This window comes from Furipterus horrens, unplaced genomic scaffold, assembly GCF_987537825.1.
Source record: "Furipterus horrens unplaced genomic scaffold, mFurHor1.1.pri manual_scaffold_6, whole genome shotgun sequence".
NCBI lineage: Eukaryota > Metazoa > Chordata > Mammalia > Chiroptera > Furipteridae > Furipterus > Furipterus horrens.
The window spans coordinates 15,860,924-15,888,613 of record NW_028327176.1 but is presented as its reverse complement, the minus strand read 5'-3'; the positions used below and the strand labels follow the sequence as shown (position 1 = coordinate 15,888,613).

Here is a 27,690-nt window from a genome sequence, read left to right as displayed (position 1 = left end):
CTGGAGCCTGTCTGAGGAGGGGCAGGGACAGAAGGCAGGCTCACCTTGCCCAGATGTAGGTGTGTGTCGCTGAGGAGATCTGGGTGGTGCTTCCCTACGAGGCGGATCATATCGTCATACAGCTTGTGCTTTTTGAACATGGTAATGGCAAGATCAGGTTCTTCCACTGTCACATACAGCCTGGGGATGGGAGATACACTTGGGGCCTTTAGACCCACATTCCTGCTGCCAGAGTCAATCCTAAGATGTCTTGTCACCGCCTTCTGAGCAGACAGGCACACCCTCAGGCCCTGAAGCCTCACGCCCTCCACACCTCCCGTGGGGCCTCTGCTCACCTTTCAGCCTCGTGGTACTTGCCCTGCTTCTCCAGCTCCTGCGCCTGGGTGATGTACAGCACCGACACATCTTCTGGCCTCATGCACTTCGTCGCCAGCTGTGCGCACAAAGCAAGAGTGGCCTCAGGTGCCAGTTCCTGAGCAGTCGGTGAAGTGGGGCTTAAGGGAACCTGCTTTCTCAAAAACTCTGAACTTGCCCCTCAGCCACAGGAGTGTGGTTACTGCCGCCCTCCGGGTCGGCTCAGGGAATTCCAAGTCCATAAGAAGCAAAGCGAGAACTATATTCTACTGAGGCAGGAGGGTGGGAGACGCCCTGTGCTCGGTGGGCCTACGTTCCCGTTGCCATTGCCTACTGTGCCCACTGGGTTCTGGGAGCAGGAGCGAGAACACAGTTGCCGATGTCACTAGAGTGTCAGTCCAGATTCCCCAGCCCCCAGGATCATCTGCTCTTCAGACTTACAGGTTTGGGAACACGGGTCTCTCTTTGCCCTTGCCTTTCCCTGTGGCTAGGGATCCAAGTGACCCCGGTTGCATTTTGGTACTTTCTCAGCCATCTGGGAGTCCATGGAACTGGGAGATGGGTCAGAGACGAAGGAGAGCGGCTCCCCACCCATAGACGCGGAATCCTCTGGCCCTGACCCCACGCCGTCTACCTTGTGGGCCTGTTCCCAGCGGCCGGCCTGCGTGTACATGTCTATTGCATCCTTGGTCCGGTCTCCCTTAACGTAGAGCTCCTCAGCAATCTGGTTCAGAGAGGCAGAGGCAAAGGGTCAGAGTGACAGAGCCAGAGCAGCCTGTAGGAGGAAAGGACAAGCCCCGGCCGGGCTGCAGTGGAGCCTGGGATACCGTTTTCGTACGTAACAGAGGAGAAAAGGTGACGGTGGTGTCTCAGGCCTTCCACTGCTTTGAGAAAAAGACCAGCCAAAACCAGTATGAGGACAACACAGTGGGAGTTTTAAAGGGCCTCACCTCTCTGCAAGGCAAGGGGTATTTTACTTTAACTCTGCTGGAATTATTTGTGAAGAATCACTCATGCAGGCGCAGGAGGAGGGTCTGTGTCATGTAATGAAATAGGGTCAGTAGACCATTTCTTTCCATTCAGGGTGGTGATGTTGCTGGGCCCCAGAAGGAAGGATTTGGTGACACGGCCCCATGGCCCGTCCTGGTTCTCTCCGTTAGCTGTACTGACTGCTGCAGGCTGCAGAGAGGGGCTCTTCCTTACCTCATACTCCTGCAGAGACGCATAGTGCTGGGCCACACAGGGATAGTATTTGGACGCAGTGTTCCGGTCCTGTAGATCTAATATATAAATGGCCTTCTTCCACTGGCGGGCACCCAGGGCAGTCTCAATTGCCTTAATGGAGCACCTGGCATCGTTGGGAAAGGCATAAATAGGACAGAGGAAAGAGGAAGATGGATGGAGATAAAGGACACCTCGGGCATACCTCATTTTGAGATCTCTCTTCTTTTAGGCCTCGGTGCCCTTACTTGCCCCAGCACCTCCCACCTCCCACCCAGTCTCCTTTGCACCCCTAGACCACCATACCTGGCTTCAATGTAGTGGTTAATGGCCGCATCAAGCTGCTTCTGCTGTACCAGGTGGTCCCCCCACGCCTCCTCTAGTCTCATCACCTCCGCTGGGAATGCCAGTCGAGCCAGCTCCACCGCTGCCAGAGAGGGAGAGGCACTCGGCTCAGACTTCAGGGATGGGACTCAGGAAAAGGAAGACAGGGAAATGAAGTGTGGAAAACAGGTGAGAAGTGGAGGAATGGAGAAGAGGAGCCAGTCAACCTGAACAAATGCACCAAAACAGGTGCTGGGGGCTGTCTGGGCAAGAGTCTACAATGGGGTGTGGAAGGCTGGTACCTTTCATGAAGGCATTGCCTTTATGGTAGCACTCCAGGGCCCGCTGCGGATTTCGAATCTTCTCAAAGAGATCACCTGCCTATTAACACACACTATATTACTACTGTAATACCCCTACTGCACAAAGAATCAATATCAGCCCCCAAAAGAAGAGACTCATGGACGGCTGTGCACTCTGAGACTCCTCTGGGTAGGAGAGGGGCACTGAGCCCTGGTGATAAGGGATAGGAATAGGAAGCCAGCATACCCTTTCATACAGGTCCCCCTTGATAAGGGCTGCAGTGATGTGTTCTACCAGCTCGGTGTTGACTAGCAGTTCCTCTCGGGTCAGCACCAGCCGAGCGGCTCTGGCAGGGAGCCCCGCTTTGAGGTAGAGGCTGATGGCTGCTAGCCCATCCCCTTGGCTCTCCTGCAGTTCACCTGCTCGCTCTTCTTGCTGTGTGTCCATCAGCCACTGGTAGTAACTCCGGCGCAGCTTTTCTAGAGCCGGATGCCCCTGGACATGCAACAGAGGAGAACTGGGAGTCACGTCCCTCCTCCTGCCACTCCCCATGCTTCTCCAATCCCACTGGAGCAATGGAAATCCACCTGGTCACAACGTCTTGACTCCTCACCATGTCGGCCCCCAGCCCCAACCCATTCCAGTTCCTACAGCCTCCTTGACCAGGGGAGGGGTCTGATATTGGTGGAATCGAGTTCTAGACCACTGTGGAGAAGACAGAACTGATACCTTGGCCTCAGCCACAGCGATGCACTCATCCCAACGGTGTAGCTCCTGGTACATGTTCATGGCCTCCTCAACGGCATTCTAGGGGAACCCAGGCAGAGGGAAGAGGGACACCAGGAAGACACGAGGGTCAGAAGGCAGCAAGCTCTCCTCTGCCAGGCTAAGATACCAGCTCGTGTGGCATTGACTTATACACAAGCAGAGGCAGATTTATTGTGAAACCCTAAGAAGCTGAAGCTTCAGGGCACCTAATTTGCACAGGCCCCTTTCAAGGCAGTTTTTCTTAAAGAGGGCTTCTCAAATTATATATGCTTCAGGCCCCCTCATCCATCTGGTCCCTCTTCTCCCATTACCTGTTCCAAGAAGATCATTTCCGCCAGCTTGTAATTCTTTTCCAGCATGGCTAGACGTGCTCGGACCTGATAAAAATCTGTTCCTTCTCCACCCTGCAGGGAGAAGGTAGGTCCTGGTTAGCCTGTCATGCTGCAGGCGCCATTCTGTCTGTGCAGGCTGAGACAAGAAGGCCAGGGAGATGTGGAAGCTAAAAGACTCAGAAAGCTGAAAAACTTCATGGGCTCAGAGGCTTGAGGTTTGGCAAGCAATTGCAAAATGGTCCAACTTGAAGGTACAAGTGGGGAGGGAAGGGTAGTGGAAATTAGTCATGGCTGGAAAGGTAGGATTCATGGGGCTGAGGACTAAGAAATCTCAGCTGGAGAGACTGAATGAATCAGGAGGATAATACTTGCATATTCCCGAGACACTCGATCTGCAATCTCATTGGTCTCATGCAGGAACCGAGCTTTTGCTACATGGCCCAAAGCAGAAAAGCACCTACAATATGGATGCAATAATAGTAACAGTAATATTATTATAGGATCATCATTAACTCATTGGCTCAGCAGGTATACACTAAGCATCTATTATGTGCCAGGCACTATTCTTGCCAGAACTGAAGACACAAAAGGAATAACAGATGTGAGGGTCTTGCTCTCAGGGAACTTACTTTCTGATGGAAATAAATAGTAAACAAACAAACAAACAAACAAAAAGGATAATTTGAGAGAATGAAAAAGAAAATAAAATGTGTGATATTATAAACAGTAACCAAGGGAACTATTTAAGTTGGTAGTTAGAAAAGGTCTGTATGAGGTGCTGACATTTGAACTGAGACCTGAATACAATAAAGAGACAGGCACGTAAGATGGGGAAAATTTTTTCCCGGCAGAAAGAACAGGTAGTGCAAAGGTCCTGTGGCAGGAGTGAGCTCGGCATGCTCAGAGGGCCAAAAGGATGCCAGTGCCGCTGGAGACTAGTGGGCAAGTAGGTACCTGGTAGGAGAAGGAAGCAGAGGCCAAATATCATAGGGCCTTAGAACATGGCGAAGAATTTGGGTTTTCTACTGAGTGCAATCGTAAGCTACTGGGAGATGCTGAACAAGTAAAATGACATAATCTAATTTGTGTTTTTTAAAAATTACCTCAGCTGCTACGGGATGAATGGGTCTAAGGGTATAAGAACAGTCTCAGTGAGACTATTTAAGAGGCTTTTGCAACACTGCAGGTAGGAGACGGTGGTGGCCAGTTCTCGGGTGGAGACAGCAGAGTTGGACAAACAAGACATTCAGCATATGTTCTGAAGACCCTGGGTCTGAGGCCCTTGGACTTGCTGATTGTCTAACTGTGAGGAATGTGGGGGGAAGGGGATCAGGATGGCTCCTACCTGAAAGAGCAGCGGCTGCATTTACTGAACACCTACACTCTGCTCTTTGCATAGATGTTCTCAGCTGTTCTTCACCTCTACTGCCGTCCTTCTTTACGATCCCTCAGGGTAAATGCTATTATTGCCATCCCCATTTTACAGAAAGGAAGTCGAGATACCAAGGCTTGGAAAGGTTATGTAATCGCTCTAAGGTTACACAAGTTGCTAAGTGGAGCCAAGATTTGAACTCTCACAGTCTGAGATCCAAGCCTGGCCTATTACTGCACTCCTGTACCACACTCAGAATATACACCTCAATGCATGGTTGCAGGGTATGGGTGTTAAAAACTTTGAAGGGACACTTAGTTACAAGAAGGGGAAGCAAAACCAATAGAAGACATACTCTCACAGTCTAGGATGGAATAACGACCATGCAAGGGCTCTATGACATCTATCGGCATGGGATGGAAGCAGTGCCTTAACATGGGATAGAAGCAGCCCACGCGTAAAACCCCTGCATGGCCAGCCTTCCAGCTGCTGGGCCCCGCAGCTCTGTGGCCTCTCTCACCTCTCAGCAATGTTCAGCTGCCTCGCCTCTAGTGCCAGTTTACTCAAGGTTTTCCACATTGCCTCTGTTTCAGGGGTCATTTCCAGAGTCTCCAAGAAGGCTGTTGCCCTGGAGAAGGAAGGAACCAAAAGCACAAGGAATGAGTCCAGGGTCAGGAAGACACCCAGGAATATTGGTGATGGGGCAGGGAGGAGAGGGCCAGGCAATTATTTGTCTAATCTCCTCCCTGAATCACCAGGTCCTGTTTAGATACAGCCAGTTTTACCACCCACTGCAGGCTGCTGGTTATCAGCCCAGCTCCTTACCGGGTGTAGTCGCCGTCATCAATGGCTGTTCCAAACTCAATAAGGCCCTCGTCCAGGGTGTAGGCAACTGTAGTCACACCTTCGGTCACCATCACCTCAGTCTTTCCCCCATCCCGCTCCAGACCTACAACATCACCCTGTGAAAATTCAATCCCCCACCCGACCCAGGTTCCAAGTCAGTGTTTCCACTGAAGTGGCTGCAGAACATACCCGCCCTCACCCAGCCCTCTGCTCACACAAGGGGGGAGTTCCAATGACCTCATTTTCCTAATGTTTAGTTTCCCTCAAGAAGATAAAAAGTTCCTTATCTGTGGTATTACACTTAGGTTAAAGTTCACTCATGACCGTGATGGCACTAATGCCTGCAAGCGAGGTGACAAAATGTGATATCCACTTCTGCTTCCAGCAATACCATGACTAGGTATTCTTAAGGATTTTCCCCTTAAAAGACAGCTTGGACCTGGCATAGTGTTGTTTTTTTTTTTTAAGATTTTATTTATTTATTTTTAGAGAGAGGGGAAGGGAGGGGCAGAAGGAGAGAAATATCTATCAGCTGCCTCTCATATGCCCCCAGCCAGGGACCTGGTCTGCAACCCAGGCATGTGCCCTGACTGGGAATCAAACTGGTACCTTTTCACCTGTGGGATGAGGCCCAGCCCACTAAGCCACACCAGTCAAGGCAAACCTGGCATACTTTTTAATGAATCACAGACTTCAACTGAAAACATCACCCGCAATGCTTCCTACCTCCTCCTCTTCAATACTTCCCCTCAAAAAGGAAGAGCCAGAGCGAGAGAGAGGGAGAGAGGGAGGGAGAGAGAGAGAGAGAGAGAGAGAGAGGGAAAGAGAGGGGGAGAGAGAGAGAGAGAGAGAGGGAGGGAGGGAGAGAGAGAGAGAGAGAGAGAGAGAGAGAGAGAGAGAGAGAGAGAGAGAGGTCAGCAAGCTAAAACCTGAGCAGGAAAATACGAAAGGTGAGCAGGTGGGAAGAATTTGCTCTGAAGGCAAACATAGTATCCAGAGAATAAACCCTGGGTCCTCTAGCACAAGGGGGAGGACAAATCTGAGACTCCCCCATTAAACCTGGGGTCCTTTCTTCAGTACAGGGAACAAAAGTGTTACAGATCACTAGTACACCTGATTCCTGCAGAAGCAAACTCGAATCACCTTTACAGGAAAACATACCAAAATACAAGTTCACAAAACACTATAAAGGAGTAAACAATAACTATGAACAACAGTTTGGACTTCCAAAGATTTCAGATACTAAGAATATCAGTTATGAAAAAATTATGGAATATAAAATAATTAAATGCAAAACATTTAAAGACCCAAACGCTGAAATGAAAAATTAAGCAAGAAATAAGAGGCTATCAAAAATGGTCAGCAGTTTGGATAAAAAAATAAAACATTATGAAAACTTTAATTTTCAAAGTAAAAAACATCAATGGATGGTTTAAATAGCAGATTAGACAGTGATGAAAGCAAATTAATGACCTGAAAGTTGTACCTAAGGAAATGATCCAGAATGTAGCATGGAGTGAGAAGGAGAAAGGAAACAAGAAAGAGAAGTTAAAAGGCATAAGAGACAAGACAAGACTCTAACACGTGCCTAATTAGAATTCCAATGGAGAGACTGGAGATGCAAGAGAAGCAGCCATGTTTGAAGAGATATTGGCTGAGAAATTTCCAGGACTGATAAATAGTGTACTCACAAATACAGAAAGCACAATATATAACAAGCAGAATAAATAAAAGGAAATGTATATTGAGTCCCATTGTAGTGAAAGTTCAAAACATCTAAAAAAAAGATTTTAAAAGCAACTAGAGAGAAAAGACAGATCACCTATAGACAGAGCTGTTAAACTTCTCAGAACAACAAAGGAAATCCATCATGGGACAATATTGCAAAAGGCTAAGAAAACTGACTGTCAATCTAGAACTGGGTACTGTGTCCAAGTATCTTTCAAGAACAAAGGCTAGCCCTGACTGGTGTCGCTCAGTGGGTTGAGCATTGTCCTACAAACCAAAAGGTCACCGGCACATGCCTGGGTTGTGGGCCAGGTCTCCAGTTAGGGGCATTCTATATTTTTTTCCCCTCTCTTCCCACCTCTTTAATAAATAAATAAATCTCAAAAAAAAAAGGAACAAAGGCTAAATAAAAACATTTTCAGATCATCAAAAACAAATCATTCATCATGAAAAGACTTTCTTTCAAGAAGAAAATTAACTCTAGAGGAAAGATCTGCAATGCAAAAAAGAAAGGTGAACAAAGAAACTGGCACCATGATGGTGAATCTAAACAAACTGTATAAAATAATAATATCTAACTGGGAATAACAAAAGAGAACTAAAATACTGGGTAACAATGGCAAAGGGGAAGTAATTGAAGTTAACAAAGGTCCTTTTAATGTCCTTGTATTTGTTTGCAGGGGAGTGGAGGTTAGATGCTAATTAATTTTAGACTTTGTTAATTTATGTACATGGTACACTTTCAATAGTAATTGCTATAGAAATACAATGCATAACCTCCAAAGTAAAAAAAGGTGTTTAAAAAAGGACAAAAAACAAACAAATAACCTTAATAAGCCTAAAATGAGACAAGAAAGGAGAAAAAAAAGAGATGCAGAAAAAGAACAAGAAAGTACTAAATGCTCTATCCACACCCACACCAGGCATCCCAGCCTTGTTTTCTTAGGTTCCTCCCAGATTTTGGAAGATTACTTGAGTGTGTGTGATGTGACAGGATAGAAAACAGGGTCTGATCTGCAGACTGAGAACAATGGCTTATAACAGAGACTCAGCACACAAGGAAGTAACATAGAACTGCTCCTCCTAGCGGGGGTCTTCTAGCCTGAGGGTACTCCTCACCATCATCTAGTGAATTCCCAGGGCCACTGTAATAGATACCCATACGCCAAGGGTCTAATATAATGTCAGGAATTTCAACAAGAATGGTTCTGGGGCCTGGTCCTTTGTGGGGAAGGAGTCTAAGCTTTACTTATCAGCTGCATCACAGAAATTATGGGTGGTGGGCAGAGAAAACCCAGTAAACTTTGGAGCCTCCCCCCCAGTGCTAATTAATCAGTCTGACACTATGTCTGAGGTGCCCTGGTGTCAACATACCCTGACAGGGGACATGGTGACCCTCTCAGGTGCCTCAATGTTGTACCACACACACAAGCTATTTCGGTTCTGAGCTACCAGCACATCACTTCCTGGGACCCACTGCACGTAGGAGCAGAAGTTGAGGATCATTGTCTTAGAGCAGCTTTCAATATCATATAGATGCAACTGAAGAAGAAAGAGGCAGATAGCACAATTAGAAGGCAATATATCTTCGGATCTTGACCATTCCCCTAATGATGGAATGTGGTGAACTCACCCACCAGTCAGGTACATGATGAATTTCAAAGCTTATTGACCTGCAACCCTTGGAGTTTATGTGAAGTTGGCATATTCTGACACTGGTCAAATATAGAGCAAAGATCTACATCCTAGGCATTTAAGTTAGATGAAGGTCAGACTTTCATTCTGAGAATAACTAGGCCAGAATTACCAGCCTGGATTACAAAAGTAAAGCTACCAGACAAATTAAATGGTCTGGAAATTTGTGATGTGGCCTTCACGTAACAATTGAAAAATAAAATGAAAAATCAGCAGATATCTCTGTGCCCCTGAGTTTGAACTCTTTGGGGACACCATACTGATATCAGAATCAACAAGGTGCTAGGAAGAGACTGTCCTCAAGCCAGCTGTAATGCCGTCAGACAAGCGTGGCTGAAGAGCACTAGGGCAGCAGGTGTGGGTAAAGGCCAGCTGGGCATGAGGAGGAGGAAAGCTGGGGTAAGGAAGTTCCACAAGGGCACAGACTTGTGGACAGTACAAGAGAAACCAACTCTCAAAGTCCCCTATTGACTTTGGTGCCATCACGATACAATCTCCTTAAGGGTAACATAGGATGGGTTGTGATATCAGATACAAAGAATGCTGATTCTTCTGGGCCTTGTGCTATGCTCATAGCACAGCACCAAGAAATTATGTCCCATCCTGCGCCCCTCAATCCCTGGTAGCAGCTAGTACCACATCCTCTATGGGCCAGTCAATGGCGAAGGCCTCAGTAACTCTCCTTACACGAAGTTTCCGGTCCCTGAAGAGAAGCTTGTGCCCGGTCTCATTAAGTTCCAGCCAATCCACACGGCTCTCATGGCTGATGGTGCCAATGTTGTAGCCACCGACCAGATCCACTACAGAGTAAAGGAGACAGGATTAAGAAGAGACATTCCACATAATCATATACAGGGCATGAGGCACCCTGCAAAAGCCCAGCCCTCCAATCATAGGCTGGACTTTTAGAATGTTATATCGGTCTAGCGTATCTCCTGAGGATGCAAATGGCCAATACAACATAAGTTTGCTAAGATGCTTAAGATGCTGGGTTTCTTTGAAAATTGTCATGGTTTTGTTTAACTCTGTAGTTAACTCAAAAGGTCCAGGCCTATCATATATATATATGTGATTCTTGCCCTGGCTGGGTAGCTCAGTTGGTTAGAGCATCGTCCCAATATGCCAAGGTTGTAGGTTCAATCTCCAGTCAGGGCACATACATGAAGCAACTAGTAAATACATAAATAAGTGGAACAACAAATCTATGTCTCTATTTCTCAAATCAATAAATTAAAAAACAAAAAACAAAAAACATAATTTCTCTCTGGCACTCTTGGAGTTGTCTCAGAGTAGATCAGAGATATGGAGAAAATGGCTTCTATTTTACTCACAAAATCCTCTGACAGGCAGCACTGAGCACATTAAGGATGCACCCCAGTTCCAGCACACCAGAGAGAGAAAGCTGATGGACGAAATGACCCTGAGGATCAGATTTGTTCCAGGGAGTTACCTGCACATTTGACAGCCTGTGATGCAAGAGCACTAAGGGGCGAACAGTGGCGAAGGCACACAAACGAAATGGGAGGAACCTCTGACTAATGCTAGGCTGGTCAGGACAGAGGATGAATGTTTTAGTTTGGTCCAAATCTTGTAGACAATATAAGAAATGATCACGCTTAAAACAGACCACTCAGGGATGGCTAGAATGCTTTCAGGAAGTCTCCTGAGCAAAGCCCATTCACAACTCTATTGATATACTTGTACATTAGTAATGAGCAATGTACTTGACTTTGCTATATATGCTGAGGCTAAAGACCAAATGCCAGCTAATGTCTACAACTGGGAAGACCAACTTAAAAATGAATTTTCCTTCAATTAAGGAGCAAAAATGATAAAGCTTTGTTTTATTGCCCCAATTATAAGTAGCATCATAGAATGCTAGAGCTGTAGGGACTCTGTTTTGCACATACTGAAGATGAGCCCTAAAGAGGGAGGTGACATCCAGAGTCTCACAGCTCATTATTGCCACTAGGACTTTGGCCATTGGACTGTATTATTGTTTCCATTATAGATACATGTCAGAGCTCAGCAATTTGATATGAAATGTAAAATTCACGAAATGTAAAAATATCTTAAGAACAGACCCATATATATATGGAAACTTGATTTATGAGAGGTGACATGAACAAATTAGTTGGCGAAGAACGGACTTTCAATAAATGGTTAAACATATGGAAAAAAATAAAATCAGATCCCCAGCCACATTATGCATAAAAATAAATTCCATGTGAAAAGAACAATTTTAAAATGTTAAAATATAGAAGGGAGTAAGGAGGGAATTCTTAAATAAGACCACAAAAATCACAAACCATTTATTAAAAAGCGATGCAATGGACATTGAAATTTGAAATGACTGAACACTAAAAGACACTGGAGAGGAGAGAATAGGCAAGCCACAGGCTGCAGCAGTTAAAATAAGTGCAATGCAAATAACCATGAAAGGCTATAAATGCACACACACACACAGAACTTCTCAAAGTCAAGAGAAAAGAAGGCCAGGGATATGATCTGGCAATCCACAGAAGAAGAAAGCCAAACAACCAATAAACAAATGAACAACAGAAAAATACAAAGAGATATTATTTTACATACATCAGATTGAGCCAAATTATGAAATCAGGCAATTTCAAGTATTGGAGAGGATGTGGAAGAATGGGTACTCTAACTGCTGGAAGGAATGTAAATCAGTACAATCTCTTTGGAGAGCAATTTGGAAATATTTTGTGAAATTAAAGATGTACCTCTTCTATGATTCAGCGATTCCACTCTAGGTATAAATCTTTGTGAACTGAAACTCTGGAACCGTGAAAACCAACAACTTACGTGTTCATCAGTAAGAGAGGAGATTAAAGAGCCAGGGTAAATATAATGAAATGTTAAGGATTTGACAGAACTGGGTATGGACACACAAGTAATAGTAATATTAGTATTATATGAATAGCTAACATTCTTATTATGTACCAAACACCAGTCTAAGTGCGTTTCATATGAGGCAGGTATTATTTTTATCCCCATCTTGTGCATGAGGAAACTAAGATACAGGAAGGTTAGGTAACTTACCTAAGACCACACAGGTACTAGTAGAGAAGTGGGAAGGTTTGACTGCAGAGCCCTGCTCTTTACAACTGCCCTATATAGGTATGTTATTCTCTATACTTCCTAGAGAATACTATGCTATTCTCTATACTTTCTTCTATGCTTAAAACATTTCATAATAAAAATTAAAAATTAGTAGATAAAATAAGATTTATAAATGTAAACAGCATTTATATGTGAAATGCAAACAGCATCTCATCACTAGTTACTAACGACAAAACATACAGAAAATAAGGCCCCGTCCAGTTTTAAGAGTCTATGATCCTTGTGAAGTCTAAACAGGAAAATTTATAAATTTGCTAATGGTTCTTCTCTACTTTGTAATTTCTCAGACCTAAGATATATACCCAGAGAACACGGAAAATTATATGGGCAGGACTATATATGTACCAACGTATCTATATGTAGACATGCACATACGGATTTGAACATTTCACATAGCCACTGTACAGAGGGGTCACACATTACCTCTCAGATTCCTGGATCCTCCACTGCACACAGTCCTGTGATGTGGATGTGCACTATAAACACCTATTTTGTTACGAAACTTATGACAGGGTCTTACCTATAGCAATAGTCTTAATATCAACAAGATAAGCCAATTTCTTATTCTCTTCCATTCCTCGCTGACGCCTCTCATTAATACGGACACTGAAACATGAAAGACGAGGTAAGGCAAAGTGGGCTGAGGCAGTTGGGGTGTTTATCAAGGACTCAAGTCCTGTAAGGGATGAAGTTTTCAGGTTAATCTGAGGACACAGGAATTACAAGTTAAAAAGGAATTCTTTTTAGAGAACCTTGTGGGGTTACCTGATGAGATGGGGGTTCATGAACTCAGTACGTACAGAACCCAGGGTATCATTACTCCCATATTCCACCAGGGTTAACTCTCCAGCATTGAAGATCATGCATACCTGGGGGTGAATGGAATTGTTATATGGTAGAAAGGTTGCGTGATGAAACAGAAAAACAGTAGATGGAAGTGTACGTTCAGTTCAAAGTGACTCCCACTTTTCCCTCTGTTCTTTTCCTCTACCTATTTCACCCTTTACCTTTATCTACTCTTGCAACTTTATTTATCAACCTGTTGCCACTTGCCATCCTTCATTTAAAAAATATTTTTATTTATTGATTTTGAGAGAGAGACATCAGTTTGTTTTTCCACTTATTTATGCATTCATTGGTTGATTCTTGTATGTGCCCTGACTGGGGATTGAACCCTCTACCTTGGCTTATCAGGACGATGCTCTAATTAACTGAACTACCCGGCCAGGGCGCCATTTGCATCCTTCTGACACAGGAGCTGGGAGGAGGCTTATCAAGATGGAATAAAGATCTACTCACATTTTCATTTTCAAAAAAATACTTCTCATTGCCACCAGAACCCCGCCAAGCTACCTGTAAAGGGAAGAGAAGACACAGGGAATAATGTGGGCAACTATCCAAGACAATGCTGAAAGAATGAAGGGGTAAGGGCAGAGCAATTGAGTCTGGGGAGGCTTTGACACTACACAAGAGAGGTGCTATGTCAGATTTTGCTCTTGTCCCTACGTTTCTGAGAGATGGCATGAAAACAGTCTAACAGTGGTGATTCACATTCAGGATTCTAAACCTCCTGGGCCTCATTCCCTGAAACTAGATCCCCAGTACCATAATGTTAGAGCTTCCTGTGGAGCTCCTCCGCCTAGGGACACTGGCTCCCCCGAAGCAGCAATTCAGGAAGCCCCATTCCCCACGCCTCCATTTGGGTTCCTACCTCACTGAGGCGATTAGTGTTCAGGTCCCCCAGCAGCAGTGTGTCTGACGTGTGGGCCACCAGGTAACGTTCCTTTCCCAGGATTTTCACTTCTTCCACCTCATAGCCATAGTGTGACTTGAGTACCACTCGGGTCCCCGTTGATAGGTTCTTCACAATCACCTTGGTAGGGGACAAGTCTAAGCTCCCTAGGCTTCCCCCAACTCAAAAGAGGGGTGAACATGCTGAGCCCTTTGCTCACCTCCACAGTGCTAAAAAAAGCTGATATCTTGTTTCCTCAACTGGCCTAGGATTCTAGGATACTGTTAGTAATAAGAGCACATCACATTTACATAGTGCTTTATTATTTATGAAATGTTTTCATACATTATCTCTTTTGATGTTTATAATACATGTGATTCTGAAAGTTCCTCTGGATAAAACCAACCACTCTCCCTATTTTCCCGTAGCTCTTTGCAGAAACCTTTATGATAACTCTTACCACTGTTACTATGTATCTATATCTATATCTGGAATGATCTCCTTTTAAGGTACAGAGTATTACAGATAACTAGCTTTGAATTCTCATTGACTAACAGTGCTGACACATAGAGAATTGATAAATGTTTCTGGACAAAACGAAAGAATGAAGGAATCAATGAATAATAAATAAAAGAAAGAAGGAAGATAAAGGTAGAAAAAAGTGGGCTTGGAACTAAGAAATTAACTTGTAGTATCATACACAGTGAGTTCAGTGGCCCTAAAACAATGGAATTCGCCCGTGTAATCCTACTTATCAACTCCTCCAGTTGCCATCGTACGGGCAGTGAGGTTTTAAACCAGGGAGATGTAAGTGGCAATCTCCATATCCCTGAAGCCTGGTTGTTTATACCTTTTCTTACAACAAGCTGGAAGAATTTTTTCAGGAAAGTTGCCAGACAGTTGCCTCAACACATTCTGTTCCCCAGAAAAACCCTGCCAGAGGTTAAATTTGACACTGTGGCTGTGGCGAGAAGGCAGGGAAGTATTCCAAAGATGAAGGAGCCACGGCAAGATCTTGGTGTGGCAGGCTTTTAGCAGCTTACCTGGCTAGGTCCCACATACGTCAACTCAAACTTGTTCTTATAGATGCTCCTTCGGAGGCAGCAGTCAAACTGTTCCACTCCACCACAGAGTGTGCCCTAGAAAGGAGAGGGACACCGAGAAGGGAACACACGTGGTGCACGGGCACGGGAATGTATCTAGAGACACCTTCAAAACATAGACTCTAGAATCTAGAGAAGAGCTGGTGGTAAAGGGCTGCTGGTTTTTGGAAGTACCAGCAGGAAGAGAGGTGGCAAACACGGGACTCACAGGCAGAGTGATGAGCTGTGAGGGAGAAATCAGCCCAGCTTATACAACTCTTTGTCCCTTTTGGCCTCCAATAAAGTATGCATTTCTCTTTCCTTTCTGTAATGCCAGATTTTTAGGCTGGGGTCAAAAGGAAGGAGGAGATTCTCTGGTGTCAGGAGAGAGTGCTTTAGGATAAGGCCGAATTTTCCTAATTTGGAAAACGTCAGCAATGCAGAAAGGTGTTAACTGCTAACATACCGCACAGAGCCGCGAGCCATCCCGCTTCCAGGCCAGGGCAGTGATGGTGTATAAGTTGGCGATCTCTTTGGGCTTCGCCTCTTCCCAGATGCTTCTTCGAGGGCTCCAGTTGAGCACCCGAAGTCTGAAATAAAATATGTAAGTATGTGGTTCTCTTCTCAAGGGCTCTTCAGTTTAGCCAGATAGAGACAAACACCCATGTATAATACATGTGATAAACCTAAGCCGGTGGTCTGAAAAGGGACAATGGGAACACAAAGAAGGTGGAGATAAATCCCACTGTGGAATCCCAGAGAGAGGCACAGAGATGCAACAGAGCACGTGCATTTTGCATCGGCCAATGTGCCAATAAAGAGGAAGTGCATACATTAAAACCTGAGACTCTCTTTCAATATACACCTGATTCTGACCCAGTCTCTCACTCTGGTTGAGAATAACTGGATTAAGGCAGATTGTACACAGGGAAAGTAGGCAGAAGATGCAGACTGGAAAGAGGACCCACCTGTCATAACTTCCCAGCACAACAGACTGGCCCCCAGGACTTGCTGCCGCGGTGGTGAACTCCCGCTCCTGCGGGTCACGGCTGTAATCAAAAGTTTGTAGCACGTGGCCTTCCTTTCCATAGGCCACAATCCTCCGATCACAGCCTGCTGCCACGATGCTGCTGGTAGCCCAAGCCAAGGCATAGGGCGGGCATGGGTGGTTAACCAGCTTACCCTAAGACAGAAGTAGAGAGTTTCAATCACTCTGACTCTGAGGACTCCACCCTGGAAGTGCCTCATTCCCAGCACCAGACACACTCTGATCATCGTACTCTGCAGACATCTTTCTCCTGACACATCCTAATCCTGAAGACTTCACAAATTGTCTTTCTCTCTTATACTCACACACACTTACATATGATATATGCACACACTTACTGACCCTGTGCTCAAGAGGAAACCTCAAGATTCTTACGTGTTGGAGATAGTTAATATGTACCTAATAAGGTCCCCCAAAGGGAGATGTCCTACACATTAACCAACCACAGGGAGCTATGGCTCTTTTTTAATTTTAATTTTTTAAGGTGGATACACTTAATTAAGTATTACACAAGTAATTCTAAATGTAAATGATTCACACCAAAAAGAATTAAGAGTAAAACATGAACATTCCTTTTATCCTCCATCTTTTCCCTCTTGAGAGGAAACATGTCTTTCATCTATACATCTATATACATAATATGTATTTTTATATAATGAAAATAATTTTCACTTTTCATTACTCTCAGAATTTTTATTTCCCTTCGTCTGCAGGTTCCTTCCATCTGACTCACCCTTTCCCATAAACATCACCCTCTGGCACCCTAAACACAAATCCCCTCTGTGGCCACACCCACCCATCTCTCCCCAGCCTCCTTCCCCAGCACCTCAGTCAAAATTCCTTAGCGTCCAGCCTTCCCTAGGAGCACTCTTGGGATTTCCTTACCCCTTATCCCAGAGCATCCTTTATTCATACCTGTGACTCTCCAGACCCTTCATCGTCAAAGAAATACCTAACAATAGTGCCATCTGCGTGACCAGAGAGAATTCCTTTCCCAGAGCAACTGAAAAAGGGGAAAAGAAGAAAAGGAGAGAAATGCAGAAAAAGATTACTCTGTCTCACCAGGAAATTCCCCTTTCTCTGTCAAACACTATCCTGCCTGTGGTTCCTGCTACCAGTCGTCCCCATATTTCATACTATGGTCTCCCAACCCAAAGTTCCCCATAGCTTTTTCCTACCACCTCCAAACTCTCAGGATACCACTCTTCTTACTCACTTTGTTGTCAGCGACACCACGTAAGATTCTGTCCCGTAGATGGTAGATGACTTATTAGTTTTAGTGTTTGCTAAACGAACCTGAAAATGGGAGAATGAACACAAGTCTGGTTAGGGTACTTTCAATTTCACCCAGGTCCTAAAGAAAGAAAAAACAGAACAAAATGTGGTCCCTCTGTATTCTCCTCCAGTATACAACTTGACCCTAAGAAAGATTAACTGCATTTCTCTCCCCAGAACAATTATTCCCACCCATAACCTCTCCTGTGGTTCTCTTCCCTCTTTTACCTTCCCTTCAGCCAGTCCAAAGACAATGGTGTACTCTGCTGGCCACTGCAGACAGGTGACAGCACTCTGTAAGAAAGCAAGAATGAAAAGGTTAATCACGTCTACATGGATTAACACATTGACAGTAGCATGAATCTGAACTACCTAGACACCTTGCCATATGCCACCACTCCAACCACCTATAGGGATGGAGAGGAGGGGACACAGCTTGGCTCTAAGGAGGAAGGTAGATGAGGATGAGCAGCCAGGTAGCGCCATCCTTGCAGTAGAAAAAGTCAGATGCAGATGTTTAAAAATGCAACTCCTGGACTGAGTGCCGGCCTGCGGACCAGTGTCGCAGGTTCGATTCCCAGTCAGGGCACAAGCCTGGGTTGCAGGCTGGGTCCCCAGCTGGGGGCTTGCAAGAGGCAACCACACAGTGGTGTTTCTCTCCCTCTCTTTCTCCCTTCCTTCCCCTCTCTCTGAAAAATAAATAAATAAGATCTTTAAAAAATAAAAATAAAAACGCAACTCTTGGCTGCATTTATAAGCAGGTACACTGATACATGTTTGTTCATCCTAATCTCCCAGGCACTCGTTTGAACTTTACCGTCTGGATGAACTTGTTACAGATGACTTTCTTGTCACCCCTGCCAAATAAAGAAGGGAAAACAACACATTAGAAACCATTTTCATAAATAAGTTGATACAAATAATGCTGGGGGAAGAGAAGAAAGAGCAGATACCTTCCTACTACTCCACAGGGGCCCTGAAAGGAGGCATAAGAGGGAGCCTGAGTAGCTTTGGAACAATATCAAAGATGCTACATAACCCAGGGCTCCCCAGGATCTCTCAGGGCCTCCTTGTTGACTTAAGACTAATTTCTCCCGGGACAGGATTGCAGAACACATCGGGCAGGCAAAGGGAGGGAAGCAAAAACAGACTCCGCCTTCCATTCCCCAGCTTGGCTCCTCTCCTCTCCATTCTCCCTCCCCAGTGAGGCATTTCCTCTTGCATTCCCCATCTTATCGGAGTCACCTGCTTCCCCCAAACTCTGTCCTTACCAGTCTTCTCCAATCTTGTACACATAGATGATGTTGTCAGTCTGTCCTACGGCAATTTTAGTGGAATCAGGAGAAAAAGCCATGCCCTTCACCATATAGCTCTTTCTGCCATACTAGGAGTTAAAAAAAAAAAGAAAAGAAAAGGAATGAGAAAAATGTGCATGTGTGACTGCAGTGAACTTGAGTGGTTTACACTGAGAACTGGAAGGGCAGGCCATTTCCTATGCCTATGACTAGGAATTGGGTTAGAAAGTTTTTCAGGTTCTGAAGGCCCTGTCATAGGGTAAGGTACACAGGAGTACTCTTTACCTTCATGTCAGCTGGTTTGGTGGAGAATTTATCTCTCCGCTCTCCATGTTCATCATATAGCAACACCACTCGGTCCACTGTGCAGACAGCAAATTTGGCGTTGTTCTGGGACCAAGCCATGCAGGTCACCTTTGCAGCTCCATCCTGCAGAGGCAAAGGGGACAAAAATAAATCCATGCTGGTCCAGAATGCCAAAAAGCATTTCTAGTTCTATTACTTCTAGTGTGACTTTTGTCAGTTTTCCTTCAAACAAAGAGATACCCATGATCCATTCTGGTCTCCAAGGCCATAAAGCCCTAGACTATGAAAACAAGGTGCTGCCAGAGACCCACAAGGCAAATGTACTAAGAGGTCACAAGCTTATTCAATTGTATCAATGTGTCCCTGTAACAGTCTTGTCCACTCATATCCTAAGTGTGCTACTGAAATAAAGTCATTAATCTAATTTTTGGTCTTTAGCCATTTATTCAATTAATATTTTTTGAGTACCTTACTGAAAAAAGGCACTTGGCCAGGAGCTGAGACGGAGACAAAGAGCAAAACATGGTCCCTGCCCCCGTAACTAATAAAATGGTGCAAAGAAAAGGAAAAGTCCCATAAGCAAGGTATGTACAAAGCTCTATAATAGTTTGGAGAAGTCTGAGATCATTTGTGCTTGTGTATCAGCATTAAGTGTTGAAGAATGAATGCAGCTGAATGGGGAAATTAACTGAGGTGGAAGGAATGTCATGAGCAAAGGCAAGTACGGTCAAGAAATAGTAATTTAATTTAGCCGAAACTACCTTGTAAATAGAATAGAAGAGGTAAGGCAAGAAAAACAGACTGAGGTCACTTCAAGAAGGATCCTCAAAGCTAGGATTTTGGGTTTATTTGGTAGGAAAGGGAATTGTAGCAAAAGTTCTAAAATACAGAGTAAAAATTAATCAGAGTTGAGACTTAGAATGAACAATGCCACCTTTTTCTTTTTTCTCACTTAACTATACACTTCACAAAAGCCTAAGTTAGAAGGGACCATTTCCCAGTGAATTATTCTTGCATGTCAGTCCCTTCTACCACCAGCCCTGGTCCACTATGGTTCTGCTTCAATTGTTTGATTAAGTACTTGGGCTCTAGAGCACTGGCTTAAAACAGTTACTTATCACTCCTAACCCACTTATCTCCAAAGCCAGAGGTGTCAAAAAAGGCTTTTTTCACCAAAATCCTCAAACCATAGCCAGAAAATAGCCATACCACCACCAGTATCATCCTCTAACTTTTTAAAAAGGTGCCTGTTACTTAAAAAAAAAAAGATTTAATTATTTACTTTTAGAGAGAGGGGAAGGGAAGGAGAAAGGGATGGAGAGAAACATTGATGCCTTCTGCCCACAACCCAGGCATGTGTCCTGACCAGGAATTGAACCTGTGACTTCTGGCCCTGCAGGGCAATGTCCAGCCAGTTGAGCTACAATGGTCAGGGCTCACCCTCCAACTCTTAAGTCGTGATAGAAGGGCTGAGGGCTCCTCAACAATCATTGCCAATCATTTTCCTTCATCATTTTTTTTTTCCAGTTCTGGGCATTTGGCCCTTTCCTGCATCATGATATATCATCTTATTTTGAAAGAGTAAAGGGAGATTTCACTTCCAATTATTTCATTCGGGTAAAGGAATTTTTAAGTTACAGATTCAGGGGGCAGTCTAGTGAGCAACGGGCACATCTCTCTTTAGTTCTAATCTCCTCCTATTCTCCTAATGCCACATCCTTTCTTAAGCCTTCCTAACTCCCATAATCAATCAGTTCTCCTTTCTCCCCAATGTGTACTTCACAGGACTGTTGTGAGGATTAAATGTGGTTGGAAACAGAACAATAATAGCTAAACTTTAACAAGCACTTATCACAGGCTAGGCATTTTTTTCTTTAATCCTCATCAAAGGATACATTTATCGATTTTAGAGAAAGAGGAAGGGAGAGAGAGACACACACACATCGATGTGAGAAACACCCACCGTTGCCTCCTGCCTATGCCCCAACCAGGGATCGAACTCACAACCTAAATATGTTGCCATGACCGGGGATCAAACCTGCAACCTTCTGGTGTACAGGACGACGTTCCAACCGAGTCTCCCAGCCAGGGCTAGACTAGGCATTTTGATAAGTATTTGATATGCGTTATCCTGTTTGATCTCATAACTGAGGTAGATGCTATTATTATGCATATTTTACAAGTGGGGAAACTGAGGTATGCATAAGTAATTTGCTCAAGTTCACAAATACAATTTGTGACAGAACCGAGATGTAAATCCATGTGTGTCTATCTTCATAAACCACAACCCTAACTTCTTATGCTATTAAACATTCAGTTATGACAGACATATTATTTTGTATTATTTTGTTCTTTGAATTTTGAATGTCCTTCTCTCTTTTCTATCCATTTTTTTACACTGTTTTCCAGTTTACAGTGTTCTTTTGTGTATACAATTGTACCTCCTTCAACTCTTCCCAATCCCCTAAGGTTGCGATTAGGGCGAGTGCTGAGAAACTGTGCGATTAGGGCTAAGGCCTGAAATATCAGGTCATTTATATATTTCAAATAGTGGTGTCGCTAGGACTTGAATTCTGGTATCCTAACTCCAAAACCCGGCCTTTCCTCAACATGTTTTCAGGGTCCCTCCCCAAGTACCCAGCCTCTTCTGGATCAGAGATCTCCACCACGAGAACGAACAGTGCGGTCTTCTGCACTCCCTCTTTGGGGGCTTGCACTTACTTAAAGCGCTTATTTAATTAGGTGTAGGTTTATGTTCGTTGTTTACACGCGCGCCTCTCCCTCTAGTCTGAGCTTTTGGAAGGCAGGAACAATAACAGCTAGTTCTGGATCCCTCCGAGCCCCAGGGCGGGGCCTGGTACAAAACTGATGCTAAGTGAAACCTAATGCAAGCTGCAGGGGCTCGCGGTCCATCTCGCCTACTGAGCACTATCGACGCAGCGGAGCCGCTACAGCCTTTAGTCTTCTGCACACAGTAGGCGCTCAACATTATTCAACTTCAGTCCCCACTTTTCTTGGAACGTTAAGGCGGGCAGGGGAAGGAAAGGGCACGCAACTCCTCACCTGAGGGCTCAGCAGGGTTCTCAGGTGCTTCAGCTGCATGACGAACACCTGTCTCTCAGGTGCCACCAGACACCAGCAACTCCCGTGGTTACCTGGACAACCCGCTACGCAGCCGCAGCTACGCCGCTGACGCAGATGCGACCGGAGCGCAACACACGTCGCAAGGTCATCACGTAGTTCGCGGCGAAGCAAACAGAACGTGCGCAGGCGCAATGAGATTTAGGGCGGGACCTGGCTAGGACGACGAATCCTCTTCTTGACCAATCCCGTCGCTCTTCGCAAACTCAAGATCAAGCCAAGCTCACAGTTTAGCTGCAAACCCGGCGTCTATGTAACCGCCCTCCTTCTCGGCCTCTGATGTACATGAGCGTGGCTGAGCGCATTCTTTTAATCCTATCAGCCCCGAAGGAAAGCAGGGCAGTTGCTATTCTAGATCTTCTACAGTTGACGGAATTGAATTCAAATGAGTTATATGACTGGCATGGTATCACAAGGCCAATAATGATAGCTAAGAGTGAATACTCAGTATGTGTCAGCCAGGTTTACTGTGCAAAGTGCTGCACGTGCATTATCTCATTTACGCTCAAAACTGCCTTTTAAAAATATTTTATTTTTCCTTATTTAAAAAAAATTTTATTTACCCACTGAGTGAGCCACACCAGCCAGGGCTATTTTTTTTTTTTTCAGAGAGAGGAAAATGGAGGGAGAAAGAGAAGGAAAGAAACATTGATGTGAGAAAGATATCGATTGGTTGCCTCTTGGCATGGGCCCCAACTGGGACCTACTGCAACCCAGGCATGTGCCCTGACTGGGAATTGAACCAACGATCTTTTGCTTTGGGGATAATACTCAAACCAGTCTGGGCTCAAAGCCACCTTTTGAAGGGGATAGCATTATCATTTTACCTAACAGGAGACCAGGATTAGATGAGTCATTAGTCCAAGCTAATAGTTAAGGATGGGACTGGGATTTAACTCAGAGTTGGCACATTTGAACATCCTTTATATTCCTTTTCAACCTTCACCTCCCTATCTCTATGCCACTGTACCCTGTGACACTCCCGTCCCAAAAAATGATGTGTCAAGTCTGAGAGATGAGTGTTTTGGAACCAGTGGCCAGGGAAAAGTAAGGTAACCTGCTTCCAAATTGAGTAATGGTGGATTAAAGACAGCTGATTAGATCAGGATACTTTCATGGTTCAGAGTAGAGGGCAAGTCAGAAATCGATTCATCTGATAGGTTAAGGTTGCCTTGTGATACCTGGGTTTGAAGCTTGATTAAGTAGAAAAGGTATTGACTTCTTGATCTTTGTTTGGATTAGGGTCTCTTTCAGAATTATTGGTTTAAGTTCTTGTAACATACCAGTGAGATCAAGATTCAGAAAACAAGTTATTCATAAGGCTCCTCTGGAAAGATCTGTAATTAGAAGACCTGTAACCCTCCAGAAAGCACAGCATATGCTTTCCAGACAGATTCTGGGTCCTGAAGCCTTGCGCCCCACAGTGGCTGCAAATGTCAACTGGTATTTCACTGGCACTAACTGCCCTTGGAACTTAGGAAAGAATAGAGGACAGCCCCTATTTTTACAGAAAACAAGTAGGCTGCAGGGCCCAAGTTACAATTCTTTTGACAGGGGGCGTTTGAAGCCTTGGGCTTTATTTCCAGAATCCTCCTCTGAATATAATGGAAAAGAGTGAACATAAAGTCATTTATGTTTTACAATTATTACTGACCTTGACTGAATGAACAGAGACAGAAACAAAAGGGAAAGCAAGGGCATGGAAGAATAGGCACAGGAACACACAGGAGGAGCACACGGTACCGAGGGATCCAGTAGTGTAGCTGCTCTATCATTTGTCCCAAGACACTGTTCAGTCCTTTTCTGAAAATGAGCTCACGGTTGGTGGAGGAGTCAAAGGAATAAATGATGAGGAGCTGGGCTGCTCATGTGAAAATAAAAAGGCTACTGGTCCTCTCATGTGACATAACATTAGTTTCCACTGGTGCAGGAAGAATTTATATCCTCTCCTTTCCTTCTCCCCTTTCTAACCCAACGAAGCAAAAGTAACTAAGGCTGGAGTTTTCTATGCCCCTTTCTAACCTCTCTCCACCCATTCCAGGCTGTTAAAGCAAACACCTTAAAATGAGAGTTTGCTCCTGTCAAGTTGGTGGTAGTTTAAGGGGCCCTTGTAGTGAGAGGAAAGAAGATGGGAAAATGTCTTCAGCATACTAAACAGTATACTATACAGTCAGCTCCAGTTTCTCCAAGAACCTTTATTGGAAAATGTCCAAGGGGTGAGATCACCAACAGCTGGGGATGCTGCCAGGTAAAAGGGGGAGCACCTGAGGCTCCATGGAAGACATTGGAGTAGTGCAGTGCAGTGTCTGTCTTTTTTTATTTGCTGGGGGAGGGGGAGTACCCACAGAAACCCCTCTCTGAGACCCAGAGGCAACATGTGGGGGCGGCTGGGGATGCTGAGAGTCCTGATGCAGGTGAAATCGGGGCCCCATTTGGGACCTAATGGGATAGGGTTGAACAAGTGATTCTCCCCTGGACCTGGGGGATGGAAGGATATCCCATCTGATAGCCACTCCCCAGGTCCAGGGGCACAGACTCTAACATACCTACCTTCTAGCCCTGTTCACAGTGGAAAGAGGATGGGTACCAGGCCTGAGATTGTGGGAGTGTCATTATCATCTGGGAGATGGTGGGATCCTTCAGTTTTGGACAGATCATCATCTTAGGTTCTCTCTGACCCCATCCCCATCCCCAGGTTGTTAGGACATCTCTCTTCTGGTTGCTTCTTCACTCATACGTCTATGGTGTTGATGGATGGTGACTTTTTCTATGAATGAAAATGGCTTGAGTCTCTAATTTCAGAAAGGAAATAGCCTCCTCCATCCCAAACTTTCATTCACTTTTCCAGCTCCCCCTTGGCCTTCTCCCTTTTCCCTGGCTGCTCCTAGAGGCAGAATCACCCTCCCTCCCTCACTGGCCCCACATCACCTGTCTTGTCCCCACTGGCCTTCCCTGAGGACTCTGCTCTGGCCCCTTCCCCTTCTCCTTGGGGTTGTTGTTGGAGTCATTGTCCTTGATGATATCATACTGACGGCAGAAGAGCCCGATTACAGCTGAAACACAACAATACAATCTGAGCCTTGATCCCAGCCTCCCCACTCATAGCCCCAAAGGGCAGGGAGATACCCAGTTTATAGAGAATCTGAGAAGAAAATCCTAGCCCAGGCACAAGCACCACCCTCCTAATCTTTCTCTTTGAGCTCCCCATAACCTCCTCTCCTCTTCAAACTTCTGCTCCTCCTTCTCAACTAAGCATCTTCCCACTCCATTTCTCTCACCCCCTTTTCTCCCAACAACCTTCACCACCTCCCACCTTCACTGAGCCCCATTTCCTCAATTATGGGTCCCCTGTCCGGCTGCTTACTCACCAGCCCACATGAGCAACACCACCACAATGATGACCACTTCCCCGGTCTGTAGCGGTCGCTCTCCATCCAGACCCTCCACTGTGATATCACCTGAGGAGGCAGGAGACAGAATCTGGGTTGTGGGGAGTAGCATGAGAGCTAAGTCTGTGCAGGCAGTTAAGGATGGAGATGCTGGCGATTAGAGTCAGGCTAGACGTGTCACGTGGTTGCCCCCTGGTAGCCCCTCTCTGGGAAGCTATCGATGGACAGGTGGTCAGAGGCTAAAAAGCCGGAGGGCTACAGGTCAGGTACTTGCTCACGCAGGTGGCAGCTACAGGCTGCAGCTGCTGTGAGCTGAGGTTGGGTAAAAGGGAGCTGAAAAGCCCTTCCTCCAACCAATTCATTAGCAGCCTGCCTATACCCAGTCGCCTGCCAACCTGCTTTCCTTCCTTTCCTGGCAGTACAACGAATTAAATCATCCTTCTATTCATCTAAGCTAGACTGTTGCTTGCTTTGGAGAAAGAAACAAGAGGCTAAAGTCCAGATAAAAAAGCCAGAGAATGCAAAGCTTTAGAGTGTGGGCAATAGCTGAGACCCTCACCTGGGCTTGAGCTGTTTGAAGGCAGCCGGTCAGAACCCTTGAGAGTTCGGAAGTGCACCCGGGGACCTGGGGGACTCTCTCCCCGAAGGCCGATGCTCCTGACCTGCACAGTGTAGTCGCTGTCTTCAGCCAGGCCCCAGAGGGCACAGGCTCGGGTGGTGGTGTTCACCTCCCGGATCACACGCTGTCCGGGGCCGTTCTGTCGCTGCAGGGAGATGGAGAGAGAGAAGAGGGCAGCCTCATCCCGGTCTCAGGCCACAGGCTCAACCCAGGACTCTTGAACATTCAAGCACTCCCAGGGAGTAAGATACAAAAGGGCAGCCTGAGCCAGGGAACACCAGCTCCCAGGTTCTCCCACTGCTGGGAGGGAGGTTGGGTGTGTGTGGGGGTGGGGTGGGGGGATGGTTCCTGAAGGAATATTCGGTGATCCAAGGACACAAGTTAGGGGAGCAGAAGGGTGATTCATACTTGCTGGGAAATGGAGTAGCCAATGACGATGTTGCCTTCTGGGACGTCCCAGGACACGGTGGCCGAGTTGGCTCTGAGGTGAGTGACTGTCACATTCACAGGAGATGGAGGCCGGTCTGTGAGTGCCAGTACGTTAACAGGTTAACAGGTTCCACCCAGACTAGCTCTGGCTGATCCCCACCCCGTCCTGCTTTACTCACCTGCTCGCACAAAGCCCAGGTCACAGCTGACCAGCAGGAGGACCGTGGGGCTTAGATACGGGGAGAGGGGCATCAGCGAAGCCATGGTCCCCACCGAGTCCGCTAGGAGGCACTGGGGCATCCACTTGACATCCAGGCGGGGCTCCTGGAGATGACCCGAGTTGGTGGGGGGCAGAAGGGGGGCGGTGGTCAAGGCCTGTTCGGAGCCCACGAGTGGGCAGCAACTCTCCCGGGCTCCCCACGGCCCGCAGCAGCCCCAGAGCCCCCCTTTTCCCCACGCCTTCCCCGCTCCTGCATCACCGGTGCACGGCTCTGCCCTGCCCACACCCACCTCCGCCGGTCCTTGCGGTCGGTCAGGCCTCGGGGGGCTGCTCGGTGCCCAGGGGGCGACCCATCGCCCGGGTTGGTGGTGCAGCCCCTACCCCATCCCGGCGCGGGCCCGGTGAGGCGGGTAGCACGGGGCGAACAGCGGGCCAAGAGCCGAGGCGTAGCGGGCGCGGGTTGCGGGGCTGCGATGCCCCCAGAGCTCACACGGGCTGCGTAGTCTGTGGGTGAGCGAGGGGCGGCGGGTGAGCGGCTGGCCTGGGTGCGCGGTGCGGGAGGCTGTGCGGCCGTCTCCGCCGGCTCCTGCAGCGGGATGTGACGGTTCCGCCGAGCCAGCTGCCTCCTGCAGAGCTGGCCCCGCTCGCTCCGCCGCAGCCTGGCCAGGATATGCCGGTCCCCGCCCCGCCCCGCCCCGCGGGGGTTCCTGCCGCCGTCATCCCACCCTCCCACCCTCACCCCCTTCTCTCGGGGCTCCTCCCACGACCCTCCCATTGGCGGCATCCCCGTGGGCTCCCATTCCCTCAGATCTTTCCCCCCACCCCACCCCACCCCGACTCAGTCCCATGAGCCTTAGGGGGCGACGGTAGAGGCACAAGTGCAAGGGTCTCTGGCCCCCGGAATGGCCCCATCCCTCCCCGATGGAAGTAGCCAGCTGGGAGGAGGAATTCCACTCCAGTGCGGGAGGGGACAAAGTGGTCGAGGTAATAACTGTTTTAACAATCTTCTGCTTGCAGACTGCGTCAGCTTTCAAGTCTTTGCTCCGTCCGTAATGTGATCTTTATTCCTT

General features: G+C 46.4%; 2 protein-coding genes across 2 annotated transcripts in view; both read right to left on the bottom strand.

The window, feature by feature from the left end:
* Nucleotides 1-22,034, bottom strand: part of IFT172 (intraflagellar transport 172) — a 31,443-nt gene extending 9,409 nt beyond the window's left edge. The window contains exons 1-28 of the mRNA XM_090281007.1: nucleotides 21,886-22,034; nucleotides 18,802-18,945; nucleotides 18,493-18,605; nucleotides 18,039-18,078; nucleotides 17,450-17,515; nucleotides 17,163-17,242; nucleotides 16,862-16,949; nucleotides 15,867-16,081; nucleotides 15,365-15,488; nucleotides 14,860-14,955; nucleotides 13,796-13,957; nucleotides 13,384-13,437; nucleotides 12,850-12,953; nucleotides 12,605-12,690; nucleotides 9,631-9,743; nucleotides 8,623-8,790; nucleotides 5,500-5,636; nucleotides 5,195-5,302; nucleotides 3,675-3,759; nucleotides 3,282-3,374; nucleotides 2,932-3,009; nucleotides 2,449-2,697; nucleotides 2,202-2,280; nucleotides 1,882-2,002; nucleotides 1,558-1,702; nucleotides 989-1,078; nucleotides 336-433; nucleotides 45-180 (exon numbers count right to left, since the gene is read on the bottom strand). Coding sequence (XP_090137133.1) covers nucleotides 45-180; nucleotides 336-433; nucleotides 989-1,078; nucleotides 1,558-1,702; nucleotides 1,882-2,002; nucleotides 2,202-2,280; nucleotides 2,449-2,697; nucleotides 2,932-3,009; nucleotides 3,282-3,374; nucleotides 3,675-3,759; nucleotides 5,195-5,302; nucleotides 5,500-5,636; nucleotides 8,623-8,790; nucleotides 9,631-9,743; nucleotides 12,605-12,690; nucleotides 12,850-12,953; nucleotides 13,384-13,437; nucleotides 13,796-13,957; nucleotides 14,860-14,955; nucleotides 15,365-15,488; nucleotides 15,867-16,081; nucleotides 16,862-16,949; nucleotides 17,163-17,242; nucleotides 17,450-17,515; nucleotides 18,039-18,078; nucleotides 18,493-18,605; nucleotides 18,802-18,945; nucleotides 21,886-21,924 — 3,111 coding nt within the window. The 5' untranslated portion in view covers nucleotides 21,925-22,034. The remainder of the gene's footprint in view (nucleotides 1-44; nucleotides 181-335; nucleotides 434-988; nucleotides 1,079-1,557; nucleotides 1,703-1,881; nucleotides 2,003-2,201; nucleotides 2,281-2,448; nucleotides 2,698-2,931; nucleotides 3,010-3,281; nucleotides 3,375-3,674; nucleotides 3,760-5,194; nucleotides 5,303-5,499; nucleotides 5,637-8,622; nucleotides 8,791-9,630; nucleotides 9,744-12,604; nucleotides 12,691-12,849; nucleotides 12,954-13,383; nucleotides 13,438-13,795; nucleotides 13,958-14,859; nucleotides 14,956-15,364; nucleotides 15,489-15,866; nucleotides 16,082-16,861; nucleotides 16,950-17,162; nucleotides 17,243-17,449; nucleotides 17,516-18,038; nucleotides 18,079-18,492; nucleotides 18,606-18,801; nucleotides 18,946-21,885) is intronic.
* A 2,104-nt stretch (nucleotides 22,035-24,138) lies between these two features.
* FNDC4 (fibronectin type III domain containing 4) lies at nucleotides 24,139-27,284 on the bottom strand. The gene is made up of 7 exons (XM_090280190.1): nucleotides 26,911-27,284; nucleotides 26,580-26,724; nucleotides 26,380-26,495; nucleotides 25,912-26,116; nucleotides 25,332-25,421; nucleotides 24,892-25,016; nucleotides 24,139-24,730 (listed from the first exon to the last, which is right to left on the bottom strand). The coding sequence occupies exons 2-7, from the start codon at nucleotides 26,698-26,700 to the stop codon at nucleotides 24,695-24,697; spliced, it is 693 nt and encodes a 230-aa protein (XP_090136316.1). The 5' UTR covers nucleotides 26,701-26,724; nucleotides 26,911-27,284; the 3' UTR covers nucleotides 24,139-24,694.
* Between the last annotated feature and the right edge of the window lie 406 nt (nucleotides 27,285-27,690).